Consider the following 27,397-nt stretch of genomic DNA (forward strand, 5'->3'; position numbering starts at 1 on the left):
AGCCATCTCCCTGCTCTGCTTGCTGGTTTCTAAGGATTCCTTCCTTAGGCACCTAACTCTCCTCATACAGTGCATGGAGAGCCTGGGCACCTAGCTCAGGGCAGAGGATTCGTCAGTGGCAGGCCGCCTAGGATTAGGTATTGCAACACTGAGCAGAGCAATGACCAAGTATCTTTGAGGAACTAGGCCTTAGTCTTCCCCTCAGCTGTCTGAGCCCACTCCACCAGGACTCACCACATCCTGGAATGAAAATATGCCTTCCATCAAACTGCAGGGCAGCTACAAGAGTGTGCTTCAACCTCAACGCTTTTTCTTGTTACAGACTCAATAGCCAGAAAGACATTGCCTTTGTATGGCAGATCTTATGCAGCAGCAACATTCAGGGTTTGTTCAGCATCCACCCTATAGCTCCCTCTTTTGTACACTACTTGTGGAATTCCCAGCATCTAAACTGAGTTAAGATAAGCAGGAGAAAAGGAATCTTATTTCTTGCTTAATTTTACCTTGCCCCAAAGAGTCTGTGTCTATGCTAATGAATTCTCCCCCCACCCCCTAAAAACAAAACAAAAACAAAAAAAATCAACAACCCACCAGTAGCACTACCAGAATTTCAGATGGATCTGTTGGATTCCTCAAGTAGGCAACCTGTGCCAGCTTCTGGCTTTTATTAACCATAGTTAATGTGCAAACCAATTAAAAAACCGTTATGATCCATTGCAAAAATGTTTAGTTCTCTATGGTATATTTAATCTGATTACAATGCTGGCATTCTTTTACCGTCAACATCCCTTTCAACGAAATTCAGTAATCTCATTTCCTGATGAGAATATAAAATTATCCTTCATTATATCAACATGCACATAAAGAGTCTAATTTGCTAAAACAAATATGCACATGCAGAGTAAAACAACACTTTTCAACTAAAGCTACTTTATTTCTTACCAGACTAAATTCAGTACAATATTTGTTTTCATAACATCCAACATGTCTTACGTCAAACTTAACCAGTCTTTGTGCAGTGACTACTGTGGTATGATGTTGTATTTTATTTTGCTGCCCCTATGCAATTAATTTTGGCAGTACTGTAAGTCATATCAATGATCAAAATAGTTCTAGTACAGTCTATCCTGCGTTCTCAATCAGTTTCTCTCTCACGTCATCCAAAGACAATTTATGTGGTGTGATTACACTTTTTGCATACGAGGATTTCTAAAACTAAGAACACCACCGATATTTAAAATATCAGTGTATCTAGCCAAGGATAGCTCAATAAATTTAATCCACACATTATAGTTTAACTCCATGCTAGAATTGTTAAAACCCAAGATCTCCTGAGCCACATAATATCAACATTTCATATTAATGAATAAATTATTCACATTCAATACAAAGATATTAAGAGATAAGAAACACAGAAAAAGCCAAGCATTCAATAGCTTTCAAAAATACAGAAGCAAACTAATAAATTTAACAAAATATATGCTAACCAATCTCAAACCAAACTAGCTAAAGAGTAACTTTAAAAAAAAAAAAAAACATTTCAGAACCTCGTGATACCCTCTTTAAAAGTATTAAGCCAAGGGTATAAGAACAATACTCATTATTTCAGCTACTTTGCAGCTTTTTAAGATTCAGATTGTGTAAATGTAATGTTTTGATTACACTTAAATATTTTAAAACAGAGATATAATTTTTTTAAAGAATATGCACAAATGATTTGAACAAGTTTTACCTTCACTACATTGCATGGTTTCACAATGGCAGTTTTATAATATCACTAATTTAGGAGAATCTGGTGCATTTCCTTTCATAAATTTAGATTCTAAAATTTCAAATTCATAAATATGTCAATATTTTAAATATTTAATTTTTACATTAATACTGGGTATGTTTAGCATTGCTTTCCTCCTGTTTCCAGGTATTAGTTTGATAAGGAAAACCTTTTTACATCACAATCAAAACTTGTCTGTTACTAGACTGCAGCCTATGGTGGGTTACAGTCACTGAGATTCATTATTTGAAAACATGTTTACTAAGGCAAACCTAAATGAAACTTATCACTTAGAAGAATTTCACACTGGTGCTTACCTGCACTGCAGAGTGGCAGTTAAAAATAATCATATTACTTAAAGGAACAAATCTGACTAGATAATGTATTGCTGAAGCTGCTAGTATAACCTGTTAGTTCAGTGGGTTTGTCTCCAACTAGTTAGAAATTGGACTCTTTTTTTTTTTTTTTTTGGAGAAGCTGAACTTGCTTCATTCAGGTATTAACTTTAAATTTGGAAGAAAATCAATTAATTTCTCAAGCTTTAAGAGTTCGTTTAAAATAGTCACAGTATACTGTGTCTTGCCAAACCCACACTGCAAATTTTACTCTTGCATGGGTTAACATTTCATTAGTGTTTGTTTGTTTCACCTCTCTGGTTCAAGAGGTTGCTGCTGTTCATATTTTCACATGCTTTATCTTCAGACTGTACCATCTCCTGAAAAGCTTTCTCCACATCTACTTGTCCAGCTATAGTGGTAGTTTTTGGCAAGGTCATCTGAAGTGCACACCAAAGGGTAGTACGTGCTTTGCGTGTTGCTACACTCATCTCTTTAATTGCCAAAGCGAGAGCAAAAACATCTGTGGGGAAGAAAAAGGTATTACACGTCCACTAAATATGGTTAATATTAGACACCATGAGAAATTTTTTTCACTGAGATTAGATGAACTCCTGAAGAACACTCAGAACCCTGTATTGCTGCCCTATGAGGATGGGTTGAAACTCCCTTTTGAGTCTATCAATATAGCGCCTTAAATCAGCAAGCGGGAGTGGCACAAATGATTTTAGGCACTTAGACCCAGATCCTCAAAGGCACTTTGGCACCTAACTCCTGATGCCTAAATACCTTTGAAACTGGGCCTCTGGTACTAAAATGATAAGTTCAATATAGAAACCTCTTGCTTAGCTGCATGAACTTGCTACTTATATCTATCTCCTGCTGACCTCTTATAAATTGATTACATTTACCTACTGTTCAAAAAATTTTACTCTACATTCCTAGCTAAAAGGAATCAGTTTAAACCATTGAAAAATTCTGCCATATTTCCTGAGTCAAAAACTCAAATCAAAGTCTCTCAATAAAAAATAAAATAATTCCATAATAGGAATAATAATAATTATTAATTATTATTATTAATAATAATAATAATAATAAAATAATTATTATAGGAATTATTATGAATATAATAATATTATTAATAATAGGAATAATAATAATAATTCCATAATAGGAAATAGTGCTTTATGATAGATTTAGGCTTATTCTGCTACAACAGGAGACTGTAGAAGGACATTTATACCTCTGTCATCTTGGCATCTCGGAGCTCCTTGCCTTTGCCGATTTGAAGCATTTACAATTTCATCCTTCCTACGTGACTGCACTATATGAATTACCTCCAGATGTTTATCAAGAGCAGTGGAGATATTAGCATGAAGGGGAGAACTGCGAAGACGTTCCATTTTTCCAAGTAAAGTCACGACCTAATGAACATTTTATATCTGTTATAGATCATGTTGTCTTCATCTAGACTTAAGTGAAAATTAAACTGAAGTAGAATAGAGATGAATATCATCCTGCTACAAAATGGTATGCTTTGGAAATAGGTAAAATCCTTACCTGTAATTTTATCTTCTCCAAACAAGAAGCCAAACAGTGCTTGGTTTGGGGATAGTAAAAAAAACCACAATACTCATGGGCTTTTCTGCCAAGATTTTCAAAATTAACTAGTGATTTTGGGTGCCTCAATGTTTGTGTACTCAATTTGGAATACCTTTAAAAAGGGAGTGATTTTCAGACAGTGTCTCAATCAGGCACCCAAAATTACCAGTCACTTTTGAAAATCTTAGCCTTTGCCTTCATTCCACACTTTGGAGCGGACACAAGCTTGGATTTCCCCCCACCCCTCAAGCTGAATGCCAGCTCCTCCTGTTAAGCACACTTGTGGCCCTACAACTTCCCTGAGAACTTAAAGTATGTCTTCTCAGCTAGAGCAGTAAGACTAAGAACCATGTTAGTAAAGCATCAAGGCTGAAATTTGTTTAAAAACAATTGAAATGCTTTGCTAAATGCAATGGTTGAGATTTTCAGGTCAGTGTGGACTATTTAGCAATTCTTCTTCCATTAGTAATTGAAGAGATAAGCGTTCTAAAACCATACAGTTTTTGAAAATCTCGAACATTTTCTCTCAGAGGTTCACCTTTGAAATGTGAAACAAAGCTGGAAAAATCCCTCAGCTGTGGAAGAAGCTCCTTACCACACTTCGGTTTATAGAGTTTTACAAAACTATCAATTATGTGTTTTCCTATCACCAATGAGCAAGACTGAGTGTAAATAGCATTCTCCTTTTAAAAAAATATAAATAAAATAAAATTAAAATAAAAAAAGCCAGTCCCTTCCTTTATTATTTCAATTTTGGTAGCATCTATTATATGTTAAGTGTTTTCCAAATACAGGAGTTATGGTCCCTACCCCAAGAAAGCTCAATCTAAAAAAGACAAGAACACATAATGGTAAGGGAGTGGGGGAAGCATACATCTTAATTTAAAAAACAAAACAAACAAAAACCTACAGAAACCATCGCCAGCAGTCCCTTCCAGCCAGTCACTATCAATTCTCTGCATTTTATTTTTAAAATTATAAACTGCTTGCCCTCAATTCTCAGCTATGTTCAATCCAGAGGCACCAGAACAGCGAGGGCCAGGGGGCCATGGTCCCCCCACTTTTTACTGGCCATAAGGACGAGCCATGGGGGGTGGGGGGGGAGGAGGTGGGATCTTTGGGGAAGGGGCAGTGTGAGGGCTCAGGGAGAAGGTGCAGGGCCTCGAAGCAGCACAAGGGCAGGGCCTCGGGGGGAAAGGACGGTGCTGGGGGGTGGGGCTACAGTTGGGCACTGGTGGCCCCCCATTGTTAGGAAGCTTCCGATGCCCCTGCTTCAATCCGTCCACTCACCAGCCACAGAACACCTGCCTATCCATTCAGCATCTATTATTCTTATTCAATTCAATGATTTTTCAGCCCCCCAACTCTCTAAAAAATGTTCTTATCCCTTATTCCATCACAACCACTATATTTTTAATCATTGTGTACACATATATAAAACCTGTAAGCATCAAGCAGTGTGTTATTTTAAGTATTTGAGCTTATTTTCTAATGACTTTTTGCAGTTCAAAACAAGAAGCGATCCTACTAAACGAAACATAAGCAACCCAACCAGACTGTAGGATGGCTGACTTCTACTTATTGATCCTGGTGTTCTAGCAAAATCCTAAACTGGGCGTTTACATGCGGTCCACCTATGCTTCTCCTCTACTTAATTCCCTTCATATCCCAAATTGTTGGGCAGTTGGGCTGCAAATTGGTCTATAAATGGATACATCATGTTCCACCCCACTGGAAACTACAATGTTATGTCAGGTGAATTGAGTTGTACTACTCAAACATTCTGGGGTATGAAACTGTAAAATGGTGATAGTATATTTTAAAATCAGTTTTACTTCTTGAAATGAAGAAAAGGAGATCATTTGACTATGACAGTTATCTATTCCATTAACATTTTCTAATAATCCCATTACATAACAGCAGTAAAAATAGTAAACAATACTAAGTTTCATTAGCAGAATAAAGTATGAAAAAGACAATACCATTCCAGTAGGATTCAGATTTAAATTGGAATGCTGTGTGCTACATTGGCCGTCTTTGGGAAAGGATATAGTACAGGACAATGATACCACCCTGAAGAATCATAGAATATCAGGGTTGGGAGGGACCTCAGGAGATCATCTAGTCCAAACCCCTACTCAAAGCACAACCAATCGTCAACTATACCATCCCAGCCAGGATAATCTAAATTATGCTAGATATTAAAGGATTTGGACTTTTTTGTAATGATGAATCTAAAGTGACCTAACATTACGAAAGGGATTCATACAGGTGACAGAACTTACAGTGGTAAACGGGTGGTGGGAGAGTCAAAAACTAGGACATAACATACCTGTGAGGCAGGTAGATGTAATGTAAGGAACTGAGGCAGAACACCTTCACACAAAGGGTAAAATAAAATCAGTTGCTAGGGACAGTGGGAACCATTCCACAGTAATAATTCAAAGGGATAGGAGAACAGACGTGCTGCCGCTTCTTAAGTTTATATATTTACGAGTTTTGTAGTTTATTTCAAGATATCCTAACTTTACTTAATTGTAAAGAATACATGTTTCATGAGGACTTCCACTTATGACAAGTATATAAGTAATCTAACATAATTTTATGCCATTACTACTAGTCAACTCACTCTGGCTTGTTCACGTAGCTGATCCACAATTAAGCGATCAACTCTTGATGGATTTGATGTCAACCTTGGAATTGGAGTGTTGTTAGTACTGGAAACCTTTTTCCCTGGGTAGTTCTTGGCAAGAGCAGATTCAGTCTGAGAAAAAATATGACTTAGTTGTCTTGTGATGTTAATGAAGTGTGTTGTCTAATTATTCTTGTAGGGAACAATAATAAACTCTCTTTCCCCCAGGAAGCTTTTTTCCTAAAAATTCTTAAAAAAAAAAAAAAAAAAAAGTAGGTGCTGAAATGGATATAGTTGTAGAAATCATGTGGCTTGAAAATTGCTAGTTTGGGCTCGCACTCAGTCTGCTCAATAAGCAGACACTTAACACCGGATCACTAGCACCCAAAGTGCATTTGGCAATCCTCTGTCATTTAAAGGGAATAAGCTACCCATTCACTTCAAAGGAGCTTTTAGAATGACTGTATTTAAACTAACTATTTAGGGCTAGCTCCACAAAGAGGACTCAGGATTGCAATCTCTAACATTTAGGTGCCCTGTTGCCTCGAGGAATCCACAGCTCTGAGTCAGACACCCGGACTCCCTGAACGATGCGTGGGGAGTTATATCCCTAAGAATGGGATTCACAGAAGCCAGCAAGCTGATTGGAGAGCTGCCTAAACTAGCCAGCAGGAAATGCCAAGGAGAGGGGTGGGGTCTAAGCCCTGCCCCTCAAGGGAGTTAGGTACCTAACTCTAGGGTAGTTACCTAATTATCTCTCGAGTTTGCTTTCTCCCAAAAAGAGTGAGGAAGAGAAGGGGATTGTTGTCATGCCCCCTCTTATAATCTAGTAGTTAGGGCACTCCTCCAGAATGTTGGAAACCCAGGTTCAAGTCCCCACTCTGTTTAATTCCAAAATTTGAACTTGAACCCAGGTCTTCCACCGCCTAAGTGAGAGTGCCCTGACCACCAAACTATAGGATATTCTGAGCCCTCTCAATCTCTCAAGTATTTTATACAATGTGGAACAGCTTTAAATATTCATAGGAGTAGGGACTGGAATCTGGGTCTCCCAGGTGACCACCCTGAACACTGGGCTGTAGTCATTCTCTATCCCAATATTTAAGTGCCAGGGGGACTTTACTGGCAGAAACGTAGGCACCTACAGAGTTAGGCAGCAGCTGAGCTGGGTTTTGAGGATTTAAATTTTGGACTTAGATGTCAAAATCCCTTTGTGGATCTAGCCCTCACTGTAAAATCTGTATCCTCAAACTATGAGCACTGGACACTAGTTTTGCCAACAGTATGGATCGCAGTATCAAGAACCCATTTTCATAACTGCTCTTTCTTTTGATAAAATGGATAGGGCTGATTCATGCATATTTTAATATTGATTAAATTAATTTCCAGACAAAATAACTACTTCAAGATAGAGCTATGGTTAGAGTACATATCAGTAATTTCAGATAAAATACATTACAGGGGTGTTGCAATGATCCTCAAATCAAGTGTTGTTAACAAAGAAATTCAAGAAGTAAGGTTAAACTTGTAAGAAACCTAAACTTAAGGTACAAAAGTGCAGAATTAGAGCACTTTCTTAACTCTTCTTTGTAGAGGCACCATGCAATAACTGTACGATTAAGGCATGTTAATGTTTGTGGTCCCAGATTAAATTAATGGTGTCACAATAGGACAGAATAAAGATTATTGGGTGCCCTAACTGCATTTCCTGTTTGGATTTTTTCAAGTTTAAACTTTACCTCAAATTTCCTGGGTTAACAATAGTTGATTTTTGGATAACACCATCCCTGCAATGTACTTTATGTTGAATTAATTGTATGTATCTCAACCTTAATTCCATTTTAAGAGTTTTTGTCTGGAATTTCCTTATTTTTTTATTTCAAAATTTCATCTATGAATATTAAACAAGACACTCAGGGAGAACATTACCATGTGATTTTAATGATTTGAAAATATGAAATTTTTCAAACCAAGTTTTTTTTTTTGTTTTTTAACTTTTAATGACCAGATTCACCAATATACTGTGGCCATTTTATGCCACTCTGGAGCAGCACAAAGCAGCCACAGCATACTGGCCAGATAAGCTAGGTTTACAATTGCTTTGTTTCACCAACGCAGCCTGAGCATATACACCCCAATTTACCGCTTCTGCCTGTTCTCCAAATTCCCACCCCTCCCCGGAGCCTCTCTACACTGCTCTGCAGACACACAAAAACTTAGTTTCCCCTCTTCCTCCTGCACTTTCAGCATTCCCTCACCACACATAGACAGACAAAGGGAGCAGTGTGTCTGTGCGTCTGTCTCTCTCTCACACACACACACACACACACAACCACTAGTTCCTCCTCCCTCCTGCTATTTAGCAAATCTGGTGCAACAATGAGATTTTGAATATAAGTGTTTGGGATTAATGGTAATTTTTATCAATATTTTTCGTAAGTTCTTTTCTTTCAACAGAGACTGGAGTTTCCTCACAAAAAACTCAGGAAGAACTGCTCTTTCAACATGGCCAGAGGCCATTGTTTCCCATTAGCTAAACTTCCCTAATGGAAGATGACGACTCCCTATAGTGTCAGATGGTGAAGAGGAACAAGTTTAACTGAGAGGTTTCAGAGGGGTAGCCATGTTAGTCTGTAACAGCAAAAACAATGAGGAGTCCTTGTGGCACCTTAGAGACTAACAAATTTATTAGGCATAAACTTTAGTGGGCTAAAACCCTGTTTGAATAGTAACATTCAAAAACCAGTAGGAGAGCACTTCAATCTCCCTGGATACTCAGCAACAGACTTAAAAGTGGCCATTCTTCAACAAAAAAACTTCAAAAACAGACTTCAACGAGAAACTGTAGAACTGGAATTAATTTGCAAACCTGACACCATCAAATTATGCCTGAATAAAGACTTGGAGTGGCTGGGTCACTACAAAAAGTAATTTTCCTCTGTTGATACTCACCCCTTCTTGTCAACAGTTGGGAATGGGCCACTTCCACCTTGACTGAACTGGCCCCGTTAGCACTGACCCCCGACTTGGTAAGGCAACTCCCATCCTTTTCATGTGCTGTAATATATACACACACACACACACACACACACCCCTGCCTACTGTATTTTTCACTCCATGCATCTGAAAAAGTGGGTTTAGCCGACGAAAGCTTATCACACAAGTTTAACTGTTTTTTCTAGAGACAGCCTGTGGCTTTAATCCCACTGAGAACAACCGGAAATGGCAGCCATTATGGGTATGTCTACACAGCGTTTTGGAGCACGCAAGAGTGAGCCTCCTAGCTCATGTCGGCAGGTTCAGGCTACAGGGGCTTGCATTAGCGCTCTAAAAACAGCTGTGCAGACAGCACTTTTAAGTTATGGCTCAGGCTGGAGCTCTGGCTCTGAAGCCCAGCCCCCAGCCTGAGCCATAACTTAAAAGTGCTGTCTGCACAGCTAAATGCTGTGTAAACATACCTTAGAAAGAAGGCAGATTTTTCTGGAATTCTCTGTAGAAGAACGTTATTCTTCAGCCTTTGTTAAAGGGCAAAATTTTATTTATGAAAAATGACAAAAAAAGTTACTTCTAATCCTAAATAAGTCCTCAAATACAGCCTATGCCCAAGATTCCAGTGAGTTTAACTGTAAGAGAAGTTTGAAAAGTCTGCTATTCCATTATAAAGATTGTTAGGGAATTAAAAAAAAAAAGTCTGACACCAGTTGTTAAATTTCTTAAAGGATCCATTTTAAAATTAACTCCTAACCCAATTAATGGAAATACTTGTCAATTCTCTGGAAATTCATTGTACACTCAAAACAGTAAGTGCTGCAGTTTTGGTGAAGATATATATGAAAAATATAATATAAAGAGAAGTTGAACCCTGGTTTAAGTGCAAAACTCAATTCAAGCTTAACTGTGGAGCTGCAGCCAACATACATAATCACAGATATCAAGATTTCACTTCTTATTTCCTGTTTTCAGGAAAAAGCTAAATTTACAGAAAAAGCTAATTTTCTCCCTAAATCCCCATTTTAGGACTTCATCACTTTCAAACCTTAACACATTAACTGTCTAGATTTAAACTTGCTATCTACAGAAGACAGAGATAGTCATGTCATAGTTATTATTACCTTTTTTCTTTCCTTTTCCAACGCTCTCCATTGTTCATAACATTCTTCCAGTCTAATATGAAGTTCACTGGCAGGCCCACTACGAGTTTTAATTGGCCTTTGAAAGCCAAATGTTGGTACAAAACCAGAGAAAGAACCATCACCATACATCATATCATTAAAATAAGGATATAAATGACTTAAATCATCATAAGAAAACAAATCATAGGAATCCATCAGTGGAACAACTGAATGGCCAAATGGATGTGTGGATCGCAATGGAAAGCCATTTGAACCAAGTTGTTGAAAGTTATGATTGTGTCTTAAATCGCCCATCATATAATTGTTTGAAAAGCAGGAAGCCTGTGTGCGATTTACACGGCTATTGACAATATTACTATCTCCACTTCCCTGTCTGTGGCTATTAAAGTGACCATGAGACTCCAACAGATCCTGGTATGTGTTCTGTGGCAATCCATCTAAATGTTTTTGTCCTTCCTCAGGATCATAATGTCCACTTTGTGGCTTAGCTTGGAAGTTGTGTTTGTTCAAATTTTCAGTGATCCCATATTGTTGAGCTGAATAGTTCTCACAAAAACCGTTTGACTGCTTAATTTTTTTATCAGTAATTGATTCAAAGAGACTCTCTTCTCCAACCTTAGTTAGTCCATCCATACGATTAGCAGGCTGAATTCGTTCTGCAGCGTTATAACCAAAATCAAAACTAGAAAATGCTGAAGGATTTTCTTGGCAGAATTTCTGAAACAAGTTACTATTTAAAGTTAAATTTGAAGATGACAATTGAGAAAAATCATTAGAATTACTGGAACCTTTTGAAGTAGCAGACAGATGGTTACTCAACTTCATCAAGGTGCTTGGATTCTGGTACAAGACAGAAGTATTGTTTTTAGTTTGAATATTCATCCAAGTTGGCCTTGCACTAGTGCCTGCTGAAGTGGTTGCTGAGTTTGATAATAAAGTCAGTGATTTAAAATATTCAGAATTCTGGGGATCAGATTTGGGAAAGAGCTGTTTTTCTGTGGCATTTGCAAAATCACTAGTCCCTGGACAAGCTGCATGAGATTTTAGTCCATACTCAGATTTTAACCCGAAGTCAGTGGTAAATGAAGGTTCATTTGCAAATTGCTTTTCTGACAAGAGTCCTGAAGTTTTAGAAAATGTAAAGTTCTGCTGATCTGGAATTGTATCTTCAATTTTTTTCTGAATTGCTGGCTTAACTTGAAATAGTTTAGTGTAGGTATCTGTATCCACAGCTGGTGCTTCAGGTATTCCATTTGTTAATTTTTTACTATCTTGGACACTGAAGTTTGTACTCTTATTATGCTTTGCTTTACTGGGATGAGAATATTCTGGGTATCTACAATAATCTGCAGTTTCACTGTATCTGTTAATTTGTGGAAGAAACATTTCTGCCCGCTTTTGATGCAACTGTACTTCAGGTCCTTTGGAACACACTTTATCTCTTCCATACGAATAAGTATCTGCTCCTGATTCTTTTATTACTTCTGAAAAACCAGTTTGTGGTATAAAAGAGTTTTTGATATATGAATAGCTTTGTAATGGAGGTGTTTTAGCATTCTCATTGGTCTGCATGTTGTAACAGCTGCCATGATCATTCCTAGGAGGGTACAACCATTGCTCTTCAAGGTCCATGCTAGTAAACCCATGATAAAGTTCATCTATTTTCTGTTGTGATGCAAGATTGCCACTGTGCAAGCACGGTTTTTCAGCAGCAGATACGGATTCACCACTATAAAAAACCTGTTGAGAGATGGCTGCAACTACAGGCCTTTTTGATTCTGACAACAGGTCATGGTGGTCCGCAAATCTGGTTGTGTTCACAGGCCATACTGACTTTAAATTTGAGGAGCAGGTCCTAGAAGAAGTAAACATCATGTATTTACAATTCTGTCCTCTGTATTCCTCCCAAGGAGCAGGGGAAAGAGATAGAAGATCTCTCTTCTTCCCTTAGATCCCACCATTTCCCCCATATTTTATACATTCTATATCCCAATATACTATCATAACCACTATCATTCTTTTATCATCTACTCAACATTCTCTTTAAACTGAAGGGCTGCTTCCAACGGGTGCACAATTCCCTCAAAGTGCTAGGTTGTGTCAATGCAGCAATATATACATATATCACACTGGAGAAAGATTTACCATCTGACACTGTTCAAAAGGAAATATAGTACTAACAGATCCTGATACTCCATGACCATTGTATTTATTTTAACTTGCAAAACAACACCCAAACCACCACAATACCCCCAAATCCATCTCTCAGTACTCAGAACATAAGGCTTCTCTGTACCATCTTGATTATATCTTCAGAAGTGCTTGTACTTTACATTACCTCGCTATGTCCTATAGGCAAATCAAACCACTGAGCATAAATGAAGGAATCTGAATGTGCCAGCACACTAACTTTGGCTGCTTATGTGGAGTAACACATATAGAAAAAAAAATGAAGACTTGAGGCGCAAGTGGTGTTCTCGTCCATCCTCCCCATGGAAGGAAAAGGCCAGGGTAGGGACCGTCGAATTGTGGAAGTCAACGAATGGCTACGCAGGTGGTGTCAGAGAGAAGGCTTTGGATTCTTTGACCATGGGATGGTGTTCCATGAAGGAGGAGTGCTGGGCAGAGACGGGCTCCACCTAACAAAGAAAGGGAAGAGCATCTTTGCGAGCAGGCTGGCTAACCTAGTGAGGAGGGCTTTAAACTAGGTTCACCGGGGGAAGGAGACCAAAGCCCTGAGGTAAGTGGGCAAGCGGGATACCGGGAGGAAGCACAGGCAGGAATGTCTGGGAGGGGAGGGCTCCTGCCTCATACTGAGAATGAGGGGCGATCAGCAGGTTATCTCAAGTGCCTATATACAAATGCACAAAGCCTTGGAAACAAGCAGGGAGAACTGGAGGTCCTGGTGATGTCAAGGAATTATGACGTGACTGGAATAACAGAGACTTGGTGGGATAACTCACATGACTGGAGTACTGTCATGGATGGTTATAAACTCTTCAGGAAGGACAGGCAGGGCAGAAAAGGTGGGGGAATAGCACTGTATGTAAGGGAGCAGTATGACTGCTCAGAACTCCGGTATGAAACTGCAGAAAAACCTGAGTGTCTCTGGATTAAGTTTAGAAGTGTGAGCAACAAGAGTGATGTAGTGGTGGGAGTCTGCTATAGACCACCGGACCAGGGGGATGAGGTGGATGAGGCTTTCTTCCGGCAACTCGCAGAAGCTACTAGATCGCGTGCCCTGGTTCTCATGGACGACTTTAATCATCCTGATATTTGCTGGGAGAGCAATACAGCGGCGCACAGACAATCCAGGAAGTTTTTGGAAAATGCAGAGGACAATTTCCTGGTGCAAGTGCTGGAGGAGCCAACTAGGGGGAGACCTTTTCTTGACCTGCTGCTCACAAACCGGGAAGAATTAGTAGGGGAAGCAAAAGTGGATGGGAATCTGGGAGGCAGTGACCATGAGTTGGTCGAGTTCAGGATCCTGACACAGGGAAGAAAGGTAAGCAGCAGAATACGGACCCTGGACTTCAGGAAAGCAGACTTCGAGTCCCTCAGGGAACTGATGGGTAGGATCCCCTGGGGGAATAACATGAGGGGGAAAGGAATCCAGGAGAGCTGGCTGTATTTCAAGGAATCCCTATTGACGTTACAGTGACAAACCATCCCGATGTGTAGAAAGAATAGTAAATGTGGCAGGCGACCAGCTTGGCTTAACGGTGAAATCCTTGCAGATCTTAAACATAAAAAAGAAGCTTACAAGAAGTGGAAGATTGGACAAATGACCAGGGAAGAGTATAAAAATATTGCTCGGGCATGTAGGAATGAAATCAGGAGGGCCAAATCACACGTGGAGCTGAAGCTAGCAAGAGATGTCAAGAGTAACAAGAAGGGTTTCTTCAGGTATGTTGGCAACAAGAAGAAAGCCAAGGAAAGCGTGGGCCCCTTACTGAATGAGGGAGGCAACCTAGTGACAGAGGATGTGGAAAAAGCTAATGTACTCAATGCTTTTTTTGCCTCTGTCTTCACGAACAAAGTCAGCTCCCAGACTGCTGCGCTGGGCAACACAGCATGGGGAGTAGGTGGTCAGCCCTCTGTGGAGAAAGAAATGGTTAGGGACTATTTAGAAAAGCTGGACATGCACAAGTCCATGGGGCCGGATGCGCTGCATCCGAGAGTGCTAAAGGAGCTGGCGGCTGTGATTGCAGAGCCATTGGCCATTATCTTTGAAAACTCATGGCGATCGGGGGAAGTCTCGGACGACTGGAAAAAGGCTAATGTAGTGCCAATCTTTAAAAAAGGGAAGAAAGAGGATCCTGGGAACTACAGGCCAGTCAGCCTCACCTCAGTCCCCGGAAAAATCATGGAGCAGGTCCTCAAGGAATCAATCCTGAAGTACTTACACGAGAGGAAAGTGATCAGGAACAGTCAGCATGGATTCACCAAGGGAAGGTCATGCCTGACTAATCTAATCACCTTCTATGATGAAATTACTGGTTCTGTGGATGAAGGGAAAGCAGTGGATGTATTGTTTCTTGACTTTAGCAAAGCTTTTGACACGGTCTCCCACAGTATTCTTGTCAGCAAGTTAAAGAAGTATGGGCTGGATGAATGCACTATAAGGTGGGTAGAAAGTTGGCTAGATTGTCGGGCTCAACGGGTAGTGATCAATGGCTCCATGTCTAGTTGGCAGCCGGTATCAAGTGGAGTGCCCAAGGGTCGGTCCTGGGGCCGGTTTTGTTCAATATCTTCATAAATGATCCGGAGGATGGTGTGGATTGCACTCTCAGCAAATTTGCGGATGATACTAAACTAGGAGGAGTGGTAGATACGGTGGCAGGTAGGGATAGGATACAGAGGGACCTAGACAAATTGGAGGATTGGGCCAAAAGAAATCTGATGAGGTTCAACAAGGATAAGTGCAGGGTCCTGCGCTTAGGACGGAAGAATCCAATGCACCGCTACAGACTAGGGACCGAATGGCTAGGCAGCAGTTCTGCGGAAAAGGACCTAGGGGTGATCGTGGACAAGAAGCTGATATGAGTCATCAGTGTGCCCTTGTTGCCAAGAAGACCAATGGCATTTTGGGATGTATAAGTAGGGGCATAGCGAGCAGATCGAGGGAAGTGATCGTTCCCCTCTATTCGACATTGGTGAGGCCTCATCTGGAGTACTGTGTCCAGTTTTGGGCTCCACACTCCAAGAAGGATGTGGAAAAAATGGAGAGAGTCCAGCGAAGGGCAACAAAAATGATTAGGGGATTGGAACACATGACTTATGAGGAGAGGCTGAGGGAACTGGGATTGTTTAGTCTGCAGAAGAGAAGAATGAGGTGGGATTTGATTGCTGCTTTCAACTACGTGAGAAGGGGTTCCAAAGAGGATGGTTCTAGACTATTCTCAGTGGTAGAAGAGGACAGGACAAGGAGTAATGGTCTCAAGTTGCAGTGGGGGAGGTTTAGGTTGGATATTAGGAAAAACTTTTTCACTAGGAGGGTGGTGAAACACTGGAATGCGTTACTTAGGGAGGTGGTAGAATCTCCTTCCTTAGAAGTTTTTAAGGTCAGGCTTGACAAAGCCCTGGCTGGGATGATTTAATTGGGGATTGGTCCTGCTTTGAGCAGGGGGTTGGACTAGATGACCTCCTGAATTCCCTTCCAACCCTGATATTCTATGATTCTAAGTCTGCTTATTACTTTACAGATTAAAGACTAGAATTACACCTAAAACTCATTAAACCATGTAGGAAGACCACAAAATTGACACTGAAAAAAGAGCTCCATTTCCAATTGTACTTTATGTAAATTCTTCTTTACTTGGAGGTCTTTCAATCAAGGGTGAATCTCATTCTAAGATATGCTTAGGTTTAACCAAACATTATTGGGCGAGATGCAGGAATCACTGGGTTAAATTCTTTGGCCTGTGTTATACAGATCAGAAAGGAAGGATGGTGCAGTGGTTCAGATGCTAGTCTAGGACTCTGGAGATCTGTGTTCAATTTCCTGCTCCACCACAGATGTCCTGTGTGCCCTTTGGCAAGTCATTTAATCTCACTGAGTCTCAGTTCACCCATCTGTAACATGGGAATAATATCTCCTTCACAGCATTGTTGCAAGGATAAATACTTTAAAGATTGTGAGGCGCTCAGATGGGGGCCTCAGACAGACTAGATTATCATAATGGTCTCTTCTTCTAACCTTATTCTATCTATGAAGCATTAATTGGAAAGCTAGGTAATAACCAAATTCTGCATAGGTAGTACTAAAAGGAATATTTTATGCTCTACAGTTTGCAGGTAGGATTTTTCTCCATCTTCTCAAATATTAATGAAAAATAATTTATTGAAAAAAAATATTATACCTGCTTGTTTTGAGCATTTCATTTAACTGAAAAAAATTATAAAATTCTAACCTGGAATTTAAATAAATTCTGGTGCAGAAAATTAGCACAAGGCTGTAGGATTCAATGGGATAAGTTTATAATATTTGCATAAGCCATTTCCAGAATGCCATGAAAAGGAATTGGTATTTACAGCACTTGCTACAAAGCAAGTGAAAAATCTAAAAGGAGTATTTGAATAGCTGGTCAAAAACGCGTATCGCTTTTAGTAAGGTCACCCATCTTTTAGTAGGGTTTGAAATAGGTTGTAGAAGTTGCAAGCTTCCCCCCAGGACCAGTAGATGCAGAAATGGCTATTGAAACAAACAAGATAAAAAGGAAAGAAAATGCTTCTGCAAAGGGGGGGAGGAAGGGGGGGAGAGAGGGAGAAAGATTAGTAGTCCATGTACAGCAATATACTAACCCCTCAGCAAAATACGGCTGTGATTTATCTTGTTCTTCCAAGATGTTAGATACAAGTCCATATAAGTCTGTTTCACTACCATAATCATTTCTTTCCGTTTGAATCCTGAAAAAAAAATCATATACATTAGGATAATTACCTCCTTTGAATTCGCTCTTTAAAAGGCTCAGTGAAAATCTCAAATATAGCCACTAGATACTACTCATTTTACAGTCTTCATGTTTCTTTATTCTAAAATTGGTGTGTAAACAAAATGAATCTATGTTGTGTAGAGCAAAAATAGGGTGTACTGACACAGGGTCTGCTCCCGAAACTTGTGAACACCTTCAACTCATAAAGACTTCAATGGAACTGAGTTTACTCAACACTTTACAATATTGGGCTCAGTGTGCAAAAACAAACTGTCTTTACATAAAAAAACCCCCCAAACTAACAGGTCTATCCATGTCCGTCTTTGTTGTATGTGTAATTGCCAATACAGTGTCTCTCAGCCCGGATCTAGGTGTTCAGGCACCCCATGCACTGTATTGTATTAATTTAGGTACGTAAAGGAAAGGTTCCTCAGAAGCCAGCAAACTAAGCAGGGAGACACGTAAGATAGCCAGGAGTGAAATGCTAAGGAGTGGGACAGGGAGCGAAGAGGGGCTTAGGTGCTGATCTAGTGCGCATAGCTGATAAGCCACAGGTTGATGCCTCAATCCACTTGAGATCCTCAGCTATGAACAGTCTTCTGGATTTAGGTAGCTAGGCAAGTTCAGCTGCTTAAGTAGTCCATGCCCTAGCAGTTGTGGGTGGAGCCCTCCTTCGGGGAGGGTAGCTCCCGACTCTGCCCCCTTCCCCCATCCCTGCTGCAGCCGGAGCCCCATGACACCCCTCTTTGGCCAGAGGAGCCCCGGGCCAGCTGGAGCCCTGAGCCCGCCTACCCCCTATAGCCAGAGGAGCCCCCTACCTCCCAGCCACACCGTGCCTCCCCAGACCCCAAACCACCTTATGGGAAAAGCTCTTCTTTCGTCTCTCTTCCGGAAGAAGAACCTGAGTGTTTGATATGCACTATGCAGGTTCCGGGGCGGCTGAGGAGGTGGTATGCTTCCAGGGTTCATCAATAATCTCCCTAGAGTCCAAGGAGATTACTTATGAATCCAGGACACTGAACAGCAGATACTGCCTCCTCAGCTTCCCTGGAACCTGCATGGAGCATAATAAGCAGCAAAAACTTCCCCCATCCAACCTGCAACCGGCATCCTGCCCTGGCCTATTATACCCACCACCTATGCTAGCAGTTGAAACATCATCTCTCCCTTCACCTCCTGCTCACACCTGATACCACTTACACTTGCCCTGTGCGTCCTCCAGCTGTCTTTTGTGCAGGTACCGTGCTGCTCACCCACCTAATGGCGACCTGCCCTCTTGCTATGCCTGACAGGTATCAGATCTTAGAACTATTCAAAGTAGAGCCCTGCAACCTGATGGGATTGCAGATAGGCACCTGGTGGGATGTTCAAAAGCATCTAAGCAGGTCAGGTGCTAATTCCCTTTAAAATCAAGGGAGTCAGACACCTAACATGCTTAGTTGCTTTTGAATGACCCACTAGTGCCTATCAGCATCTTTAGACACCTAAGACCTTTGAAAAGCAATACAGGCCAATTCACTTGTGGGTGAATACCAAAGTGTTAAGTGTATTAGTATGTATTCAAACTAATTCACTTGAATGCTAAATCAAAAGAGATGCTAATGTTTTGTATTCACTTATCTGTAACCGGTTGTCTGCCATTACATTACATTTACATTGCATACACCCTGTAATTACATTTACATTTTTTATACCCCTATAATTATATAACCCTAGATTAAAGTGAATGTTAGTATGAGAATGTATTCAGCTGTTCAATTCATGAAAACTAGTGAAATACTCTATTGTTTGCTATTACAAACAATTGCATTTGTGTATAACGCTGTAACCAAATTATTCAAAGAAATCTTGTAAAATGCTAATGAAGCACTGTAACTGGAAATGCTAATTATAAAGCAAGTGGCCATTGTGTGAGTAAAAACACTTATCAGATTGTTGTCTGGAGAAGAAGCTATAAGTACCGATTCAAAAGAAGATCCTCCATTTCTGGACTGTTTGGATTCTAAGAGGGCAGAATAACTTAACATGAAGGTGGAGATCCCCAGAGTTATTTTGGGTAGCCCTGAAAAGATTTTGGGGAAACTGGCAGATTACTACATCTATGCTATCATTTTGGATTTACAAACTTTGACTCACCTGTTACTAAATTTTATCTGCTTTAACTTCTCAATAACTCATTCTTTTTTCTTAGCTAATAAACCTATAGTTAGTTTACTATAGAATTGGCTGCCAGTGTAAGATCTAGAGTATCAATTGATCTGGGGGTGACTGGTCCTTTGGGACTGGGAGAAGCCTGATGTGGTGTGATTTTTGGTTTATGTGACCATAGGCGCCAACTTCTCCTGGCGCCGGTGGGTGCTCATGCCCCCCTACCCCGCCCCACCCCAGCCCCGCCCCCATTCCAATCCCTTCCCCAAAGTCCCCGCCCCAACTCCACCCCCTCCCTGCCCCTATTGGACTCCTTCCCCAGCCCCGCCTCTTCCCCCCTCCCTCCCACAGCTTGTTATGCTGCAAAATGATGTGATGGCCCGCTCAGGGGAGGAGGCGGAGGTGAGCTGGGGCGGGGAGCTTGGCTGCCGGTAGGTGCAGAGCACCCACCAATTTTTTCCCATGGGTACTCCGCGGAGTCAGTACCTATGTATGTGACCATTATCACTAAATTCAGTTTGTCTGGATGACAAGAAAGGCTCGAGAGTCTAAGGGGACTGTCGGTAACTCTATGGTAAGACTAGTCTAGTGATCCAGTTCACATTTGTTACTATCTTGGTGAAATCTAATAGAATATACCACCAGTTTGGGGTGTCTGCTCTTGTTTTCTGAAAGTCTGCCCTAAGATAGGCACTCACAGTGGTGAGCCACTCAAGACAGCATGACAAGGTCCCTTTGAAAGTTTTACCCTAAATCAAACAAAAAAAATATTCCCTTTAAGAAGTAGATGCTCATTCTGCCAGGATGACTTATTAAAATAACATACCTGTTCTTTACACTAATCTGAGAAACAGCAGATTGTTTAATATCATCTCCATACGTAGACCATGGTGCATATAAGAGAGAAGAGTCAACAGAAGTTGAATATTCTGATGATGTAGAAAGTGAAGAACTGTATGTTTGATGTAGGTCTATATTGTCTTCATTCTATATTTTAAATGCAATAAAATAACGGATTAATATAATATAAGCTTGTAATTTATTTCACTGTACAATGCTGTAACTGGGTTCATGCTGGGCAGGGGGCCGCAAGGGTGAGGTTGTGAACAGTTCAATTAGTTTAAAAACTGACACTAACAACAGAAAATTATTCTAGAACAATTAAATGACATTGACCGTAGCTCAGGACATTTTTCACACAGCAGAGTGAAATTCACTCTTTGCCAGCCCAAAGACTATGTACTACTTCTATCAGTCTTATTATTATTGGGATTCAATAGATAAGTTCTTTACCTGTTTTGCTAATAAATTGTTAAACCCAAGAATTTTACAGGTATAACTAATTCCACATTGTGCTGGACAATGGAAACAGACTGTGTTACACTCTCGTTCCTAGTCAGTTTCAGTTTAATGGTTCTCCTACAACAGCAGGATGCTTCAGTGTTCTGGTTGTAAACACTGCAGACAAGTGTTTACATTTAAAAAAAACAACACACATTTTCACAGAATTTTCTTAATATATGAAAACACAAACATTTTGTAAAATTTATTTTGATAAACACACTACTTTTGGGGCCCAAAATACCTACACATTCCTTTACACTACATATGTTTATAGGCACTACACTAGCTGATCTCACACCTTATCCAATGGCTGGAAGTTGAAGCTAGACAAATTCAGACTGGAAAAAGGCATAAATTTTTAACAGGGAGTATTGAGATTCTGTACCAATTTACCAAGGGGTGTGACAGGTTCTTCATCACTGAATTTTAAAATCAAGATTAGATGTTTTTCTAAAAGATATACTTGAGGAATTATTTTGGAAAAGTTCTATGGCCCATGTTATGCAGGAAATAAGACTACAATGGTCCCTTCTGGCCTTGGAATCTATGACTTAAATCTTGAACCTAAGACTCTTTTAGACAAAATTCTTAAGGGGGGCATGGAACTAACTGAAAGACAAAAGACAGCTGGTGTAAATATTTCCAAAGAATGCAGAGAACTATCTAGAAAAGAAATAGAACTTCTATTTGAAAAGATTAAGCTCCAATAAATCCCCCAACTTTGAAATCACCTGTTTTTCCAACCACACTATCTTGCTTCACAGCTAAATAAAGAGTAACTTATAATGTCTACCTCAAGTTCCTCTCTTCCACCACTGTTGGAAACACATTCTGGTTCCCCTAGGTCTGGATTTTATCCTCTCTCGTTCACCAAAACTGCCCTCATCAATGTTTCTATCTTTTTCTGGTCAAATATCAAGGGCTATACTCTAACTTCACCCTTCTTAACTTGCTTACTGCTTTTGATCACACCTTCCTCCTTGAGCTCTTTGTTTCCTTTTTTGACTGTCCTCTCGTTCTCCTACTTCTCAAATTGTTTCTTTGGTAGGTCCCCCAACACCTAAATCACTCTTTGTGACGCTCTCAGTCTTTGGCACCCCAGCCTCTTTTCCCTTTAGACTTACTATCTAGGTGAAATCAGTACTCAAAAATAACGAGCCATCCTTGTGGCACCTTAGAGACAAACAAATTTATTTTGGCATAAGCTTTCATGGGTTAGAACCCACTTCATCAGATGCATGGGGTGAAAATACAGGAGCAGATATAAATACATGAAAGGATGGGGGTTGCTTAACCAAGTGTGAGGTCAGTCTAAGAAGATAAATCAATTAACAGCAGGATACCAAGGGAGGAAAAATAACTTTTGAAGTGGTAAGAGTGTGGCCCATTACAGACAGTTGACAAGAAGGTGTGAGTAACAGTAGGGAGAAATTAGTATTGGAGAAATTAAGTTTAGGTTTTGTAATGACCCAACCACTCCCAGTCTCTATTCAGACCTAATCTGATGGTATCCAGTTTGCAAATTAATTTCAGTTCTCCAGCTTCATGCTGGAGTCTGTTTTTGAATTTTTTTGTTGAATAATGACCACTTTTAGGTCTGTTATTGAGTGACCAGAGAGACTGAAGTGTTCTCCTACTGGTTTTTGAATGTTATGATTCCTGATGTCAGATGTGTCCATTTATTCTTAATTGATTTATCTTGTTAGACTGACCTCACACTTGGTTAAGCAACCCCCATCCTTCCACGTATTTATACCTGCTCCTGTATTTTCACTCCATGCATCTGATGAAGTGGGTTCTAACCCACAAAAGCTTATGCCCAAATAAATTTGTTAGTCTCTAAGGTGCCACAAGGACTCCTCATTATTTTTGCTGATACAGATTAACACGGCTACCACTCTGAAATCAGTACTCAAAGTTTCAACTACCATCTTTAAGATGATGACTCAAAGATCTACCTTCACACTCCTGGCCTGTTTCCCTTCAACCAATTCTGCATCTTAACATATCTGACATCTCCTTCTGCATGTTTTGCTGTTAACTTAAACTTAATATGGCTAAGCTGAAATCCTGATTCTTCCTCCAACATCTTTTTCACTCATAACATTCTCTGTCACTATTAACACCACCCACCTTACCCATCTGTCAGCTTTCCACACAAACATATCTGGGCCTTCTTCCACACTGCGCAGTACATATGGAACACTCAATCTGAGCTACTTGTATGCCCATTGCACCCTCCTCCTCTTGATTTTTTCTCAAGACCCACTTTGGCTATGATGTATATGAGGAAGCAGCCAACTAATGACAGATAAAGAGGCAGGATAGGGATAATTTATCATTCTCTATTCATCATATTTTTTAAAAATACAAATATATATCAATTGTATATATGGCTATATTTCTTCCTCCACCCTTGTATATCACTTGTTTTCTTAGAAATAGAGACTATAGGCTAAATCCACAAATGTACTTAGGCACTGCAATCCCTATCCCCTAGGCACTTTGGCTCTCCATACAACACATAGGGAGAGTTAGGAGCCTAAGGAACAAATCCCAGAAGACAGTAAGTTTAGCAGAAAGCCACCTAAACTAGCCAGGAGTGAAGTGCAAAAGAAAGGCTGGGGCTAGGCCCCCCCCTCAGATATCAGGGACTTAACTGCCATTGATTGGGACTTCTAGGCATCTGACTGACAGGCTAGAGTGAGACACCAATTTCCACTCAGGATTCTCAACTATGAACCCTCTTCTAGAGTTACGATACCTAAGCCAGCTCAGCCCACACCCTAGTAGACAAAACCCAGACATTTATCATGAAAAACAAGAGAACTACTCTCTCATAGCAGATAGAATGGAAATTAGGGCAGTTATATGGGAGACCTGGGTTCAAGTCCCTACTCTGCCTGATTTGGAGCAGGAACTTGTACCCAGGTCATCCACATCTAAGATGAGCGCCCTAACCAGTGTCCAAATCAGTCTCACACAGGTGCAATCAATGAATTATTTCTACAAAGTGGAGCAGCTCAAAGTAGACTGAGACAGACCCATTCCAAAAAACCCATGAGGTTGGTGGCTAGGGCACTCACTTATGGTACGGGAGACCTGGGTTCAACTCCCTCCTCCAAATCTGGCAGAGCAGGGTCTTACAAAAATGTCTCCCACAGCCTCAGTAAGTGCTCTAAACACAAGGCATGGGGGATATACCACAAATTCCTAAGCTGACTGCCTTTGGTAACAAGTCTTATGCATGCCCTGAGAACACCTATGGGATCATGCCCCATTGACAGGGTAGGTGGGGAATACCTAGTTTGAGAATCCCACTTTAGGGCTGCTGGGGATTCAGCAAGGGCTCCGTGCAGTTTGTTAGCTACAGAGCTGCATCAGAATTTAAGTGGCTGTGAGCTTGCCTATAGGTGGTAACTTACACTGCAAGGTAAGCCCAGGGCTAGTGGGACTCAAGCCATCTGACCCGTGTTAGGGAACCCTAACCTTGAGCGTCTAAATTGTATTTTAATCCAATGTTAAGACTTTTGTAATCCATGTTCAAACCTAGGGCTCTGGCGATCACATTGCAGCACACAGGCCAGAGTAACCGTATCCCAGAGTCCCTAGTGCCCACTCCCCCTGAAATGTGACAACTCTATCCCTAGGACCATGGTGCACTGTGGGAAAACTTTACTATCCCTCTTCTCCCACAGCCATGTTATCAGGAAGCAGCTTGCTTTGCAAAAGGCTTAATCAGTTCACTCTTTATTGCAAGCTCAGGAGGCTGACTGTGTGCTTGCAGATCAGTGATCAGAAAAGAATGGGTTGCACTGACCTGAGCTGCTGCCATTTGCAAAGGTGGGGGTCAGAGGGTGGTTTCCATTTGCAACAGTGTGGAGGGTAGATTGTTGGGATAGAGAGAACTAAGGAAGATGTCCCATGGAAATATGGGATACTTCTAGCTGACTCCCAGGTTCTGAGTCAAGCAGGGCTGCATCTACCATGCAAAGCAATAGGGCTCAGACCCTGGGTCCCAGCTTAACTTGAGCTTGGGCCCTCCAGCTCTGGGCTAGTGTAACTGCAGTGTAGAAACAGGAGGGTTAGGCTAGAGCTTGGGCTTACGTTGCAGTTCAGACATACCATGGGACTTTAGGTAAATATGGGGTTAGGCAGCAGCTCAGTGGTTCTGAGAACGTTGGATTTAAGTGCTTAAAGAGGCAGTAGGGTACCTAAGTACCTCTGTGGATCTAGCCCTATGTTTTCATAATGCAATGGGGAGCTGCTCTTGACTGGGGTCATTGGGTACTACTGCTATATAAATAAGTAATAATAAACCAAGCTTCTTTTAAATCATCACAAATTATAGGCCTAATATATCAGACAACAGAAAAAGAGTTAATAGGGAGCTCATGTGTGTTATTCTAAAGTACAGTTCTCAAACTGAAGTATCTTTTTGGGGGGAATTCTCTGTTTTATATATTTTTGACAATTAAGGGAAAGGTAGTGGATTACATCCCTTTCTTTTTGGCAGGGAAAGAAGGGGAATAGAAGAATGAATATAAACTGAAAATAGCTGTCATCTTCCATTGTTGCCACCATAAAGAAAAAACTCCTTCACTTGAGTACCACCCTTTCAAATAAAGAGTTAGTATGAAGCACACACTCAAACAAAATTAAACTGTTTATACTCTGCTGTCCATGCAGCTGTATTTAACAATAGTTGCGGGTGTTTCTTAGTGAAAACAAATGCCTGTAAAATGTAAATTTATTTAGAAATAAGTAGCTGAACCTGTAATTTGTAGCAATCATAGAACGAGCTGGAGCCTGTCATGATAACACTATTGAATACATCAGTTAGCCTTCCACTGGTTTCTGCGCTGCTCCAACAGCGATTGGTGCCTCTGAATGCAACTTTAGGCTATGTATAAAAAGAATGGGGTAGAAAGACACAATTACACATTAACCTAAGTAAAGATTTTAATTTTACTCTGATGTCAAACTGTTTAACTCTTTTCAGAGAAACAGCCGTGTTAGTCTGTATACACAAAAAGAAAAGGAGTACTTGTGGCACCTTAGAGACTAACTAGTCTCTAAGGTGCCACAAGTACTCCTTTTCTTTTTGTTTAACTCTTCTAAATTTGCCTGCAGATTCTGTCCAGGTGGCTTTCAGCAAATTGTTCACCTGAGAAGAAGAATAAAACCCTTTTATATACTAATGGTCCAAATTAATCCTTCCCTTAATTTAATGGGCTAGACCCTTGACTAAGCATGAAGACTGCATAGAGGGATTGAGGGAGGGGGCCATTACAAAACTGGCTTCTGCACTCCCTGACTCATGGGCCACCTGCATGCCAGGCTGTTCACCCACCATACTTTTGAACACCTTGAAAGCTCTAAATTATGCCACCTGCCAAAAACCCTCAGGAGCCTTTTGGGGTTGACTTGGCTGAAGTGGGACCTGGAGATTGCCAGGTGTAAGGAAGCCAGACACTACCCTTTCAACAGCAACAAGAGGGTGGCATAGGCACCACTACACCATCTCTATGCTGCCAGAAGATCCCCTAGTCTGAGTGATCCTCCCACTGCCAGTTATATATTAGCCTAGACTTTTTAAGACCTGAGCACTCCCAGTCTGACCATAAATCATAGCGAGAGTGGTGAGTGGGGACCTCTTTGGAAAATCAGGCCCAGGCCAGCCCTAAGTCACTTTGTGTCAGCAGCAGGTGGCTGCATGTGGGGCAGCAGCTCTCCCACAGCTCATTGCCAGGGCTGGGAGCAGGGGAGAGGCTTGCAGGCGTGGGACGATGGCATCCTCCTGACCGGCAGCTTGGGCCCCCCGGGCTGGAGAACGGTTGGGGCAGGCAAGGGGCTTAGCTACCCAAGCCCACCAAAGGCACCTGGGTACCACCGGCCAACCTGCCTGTGAGAGGGTCGCTATGAGGGACATCTCACCGCCTCGCCAGGGGGCACGGACCCACTTCGGGCTCTGCCCCTCCAGCCCCACATGCCTACACCTAGCACCCGCCCCGCTCCCGGGGGCTCAGCTCCCCCCATACCCCGCCCTACCCCATCCATTCCCTGACTCCTTCCTCCCGGCCCCCTTTTCCCCTCACCTCCATGGGCGGCCGGCCGGCCGGCGAAGGGTCGGACCCCCGACTACAATGGCACCTAGGGCACGCGGGGGCGGCTGAGCGGCGGGATCCCCCCCATGCCCGGAGCCGCCGACGCTCTCCTCTGCCGGGCTGAGGAAGGCGCTGAGCGGCCGTTACCCCTCACACCACAGCGCGGGAGGGGCCAGTCTCGAGCGCGGACTACACCAGAGGATTGGTCACCCCCACCTAGCCAATGACAAACCGCCTGACTCCCTCGAGGCGCTAACGCCTCGTGATGCCCTATCCCACGAGGGCATTGACCTCCCCAAAGCCAATAGGAGATTCACTTGGAGCCCCGCGACGGCCGCCACTTAACCAATGAGGAATCGCCTCGCACGCCGCTCCCACCAACACGCGCAT

At 41.5% G+C, this 27,397-nt stretch overlaps 1 protein-coding gene across 5 annotated transcripts; it reads right to left on the reverse strand.

Annotated features, from left to right (window-relative positions):
• Positions 1-23: 23 nt before the first annotated feature.
• Positions 24-27,397, reverse strand: MEIOC (meiosis specific with coiled-coil domain). 5 transcript variants are annotated; one of them, XM_043536954.1, is made up of 8 exons: positions 26,999-27,225; positions 25,675-25,803; positions 20,383-20,543; positions 17,278-17,382; positions 10,453-10,549; positions 6,338-6,472; positions 3,350-3,530; positions 24-2,629 (listed from the first exon to the last, which is right to left on the reverse strand). In XM_043536954.1, exons 1-8 carry the CDS (start codon positions 27,002-27,004, stop codon positions 2,400-2,402), a joined length of 1,044 nt encoding a protein of 347 aa, XP_043392889.1. In that variant the 5' UTR covers positions 27,005-27,225; the 3' UTR covers positions 24-2,399. The 5 variants fall into 5 exon arrangements, with proteins under 5 accessions (XP_043392889.1, XP_043392887.1, XP_037743085.1 ...); XM_037887156.2 differs by having other exon boundaries at positions 27-2,629; positions 10,453-12,328; positions 26,999-27,397; XM_037887157.2 differs by lacking the exon at positions 3,350-3,530 and having other exon boundaries at positions 25-2,629; positions 10,453-12,328; positions 26,999-27,397.

Source organism: Chelonia mydas, chromosome 27 (genome assembly GCF_015237465.2).
Source record: "Chelonia mydas isolate rCheMyd1 chromosome 27, rCheMyd1.pri.v2, whole genome shotgun sequence".
Taxonomy (NCBI): Eukaryota; Metazoa; Chordata; order Testudines; family Cheloniidae; genus Chelonia; species Chelonia mydas.

Excerpts from the sequence above, each read along its gene's own strand:
- MEIOC (XM_037887156.2), bottom strand. Across the intron at positions 6,473-10,452 it reads TGGAAAAGGAAAGAAAAAAG|ACTGAATCTGCTCTTGCCAA; the intron begins GTAATAATAACT and ends ATTTTTTCTCAG. Across the intron at positions 3,531-6,337 it reads AGCTACGTGAACAAGCCAGA|GTCGTGACTTTACTTGGAAA; the intron begins GTGAGTTGACTA and ends AATGTTCATTAG.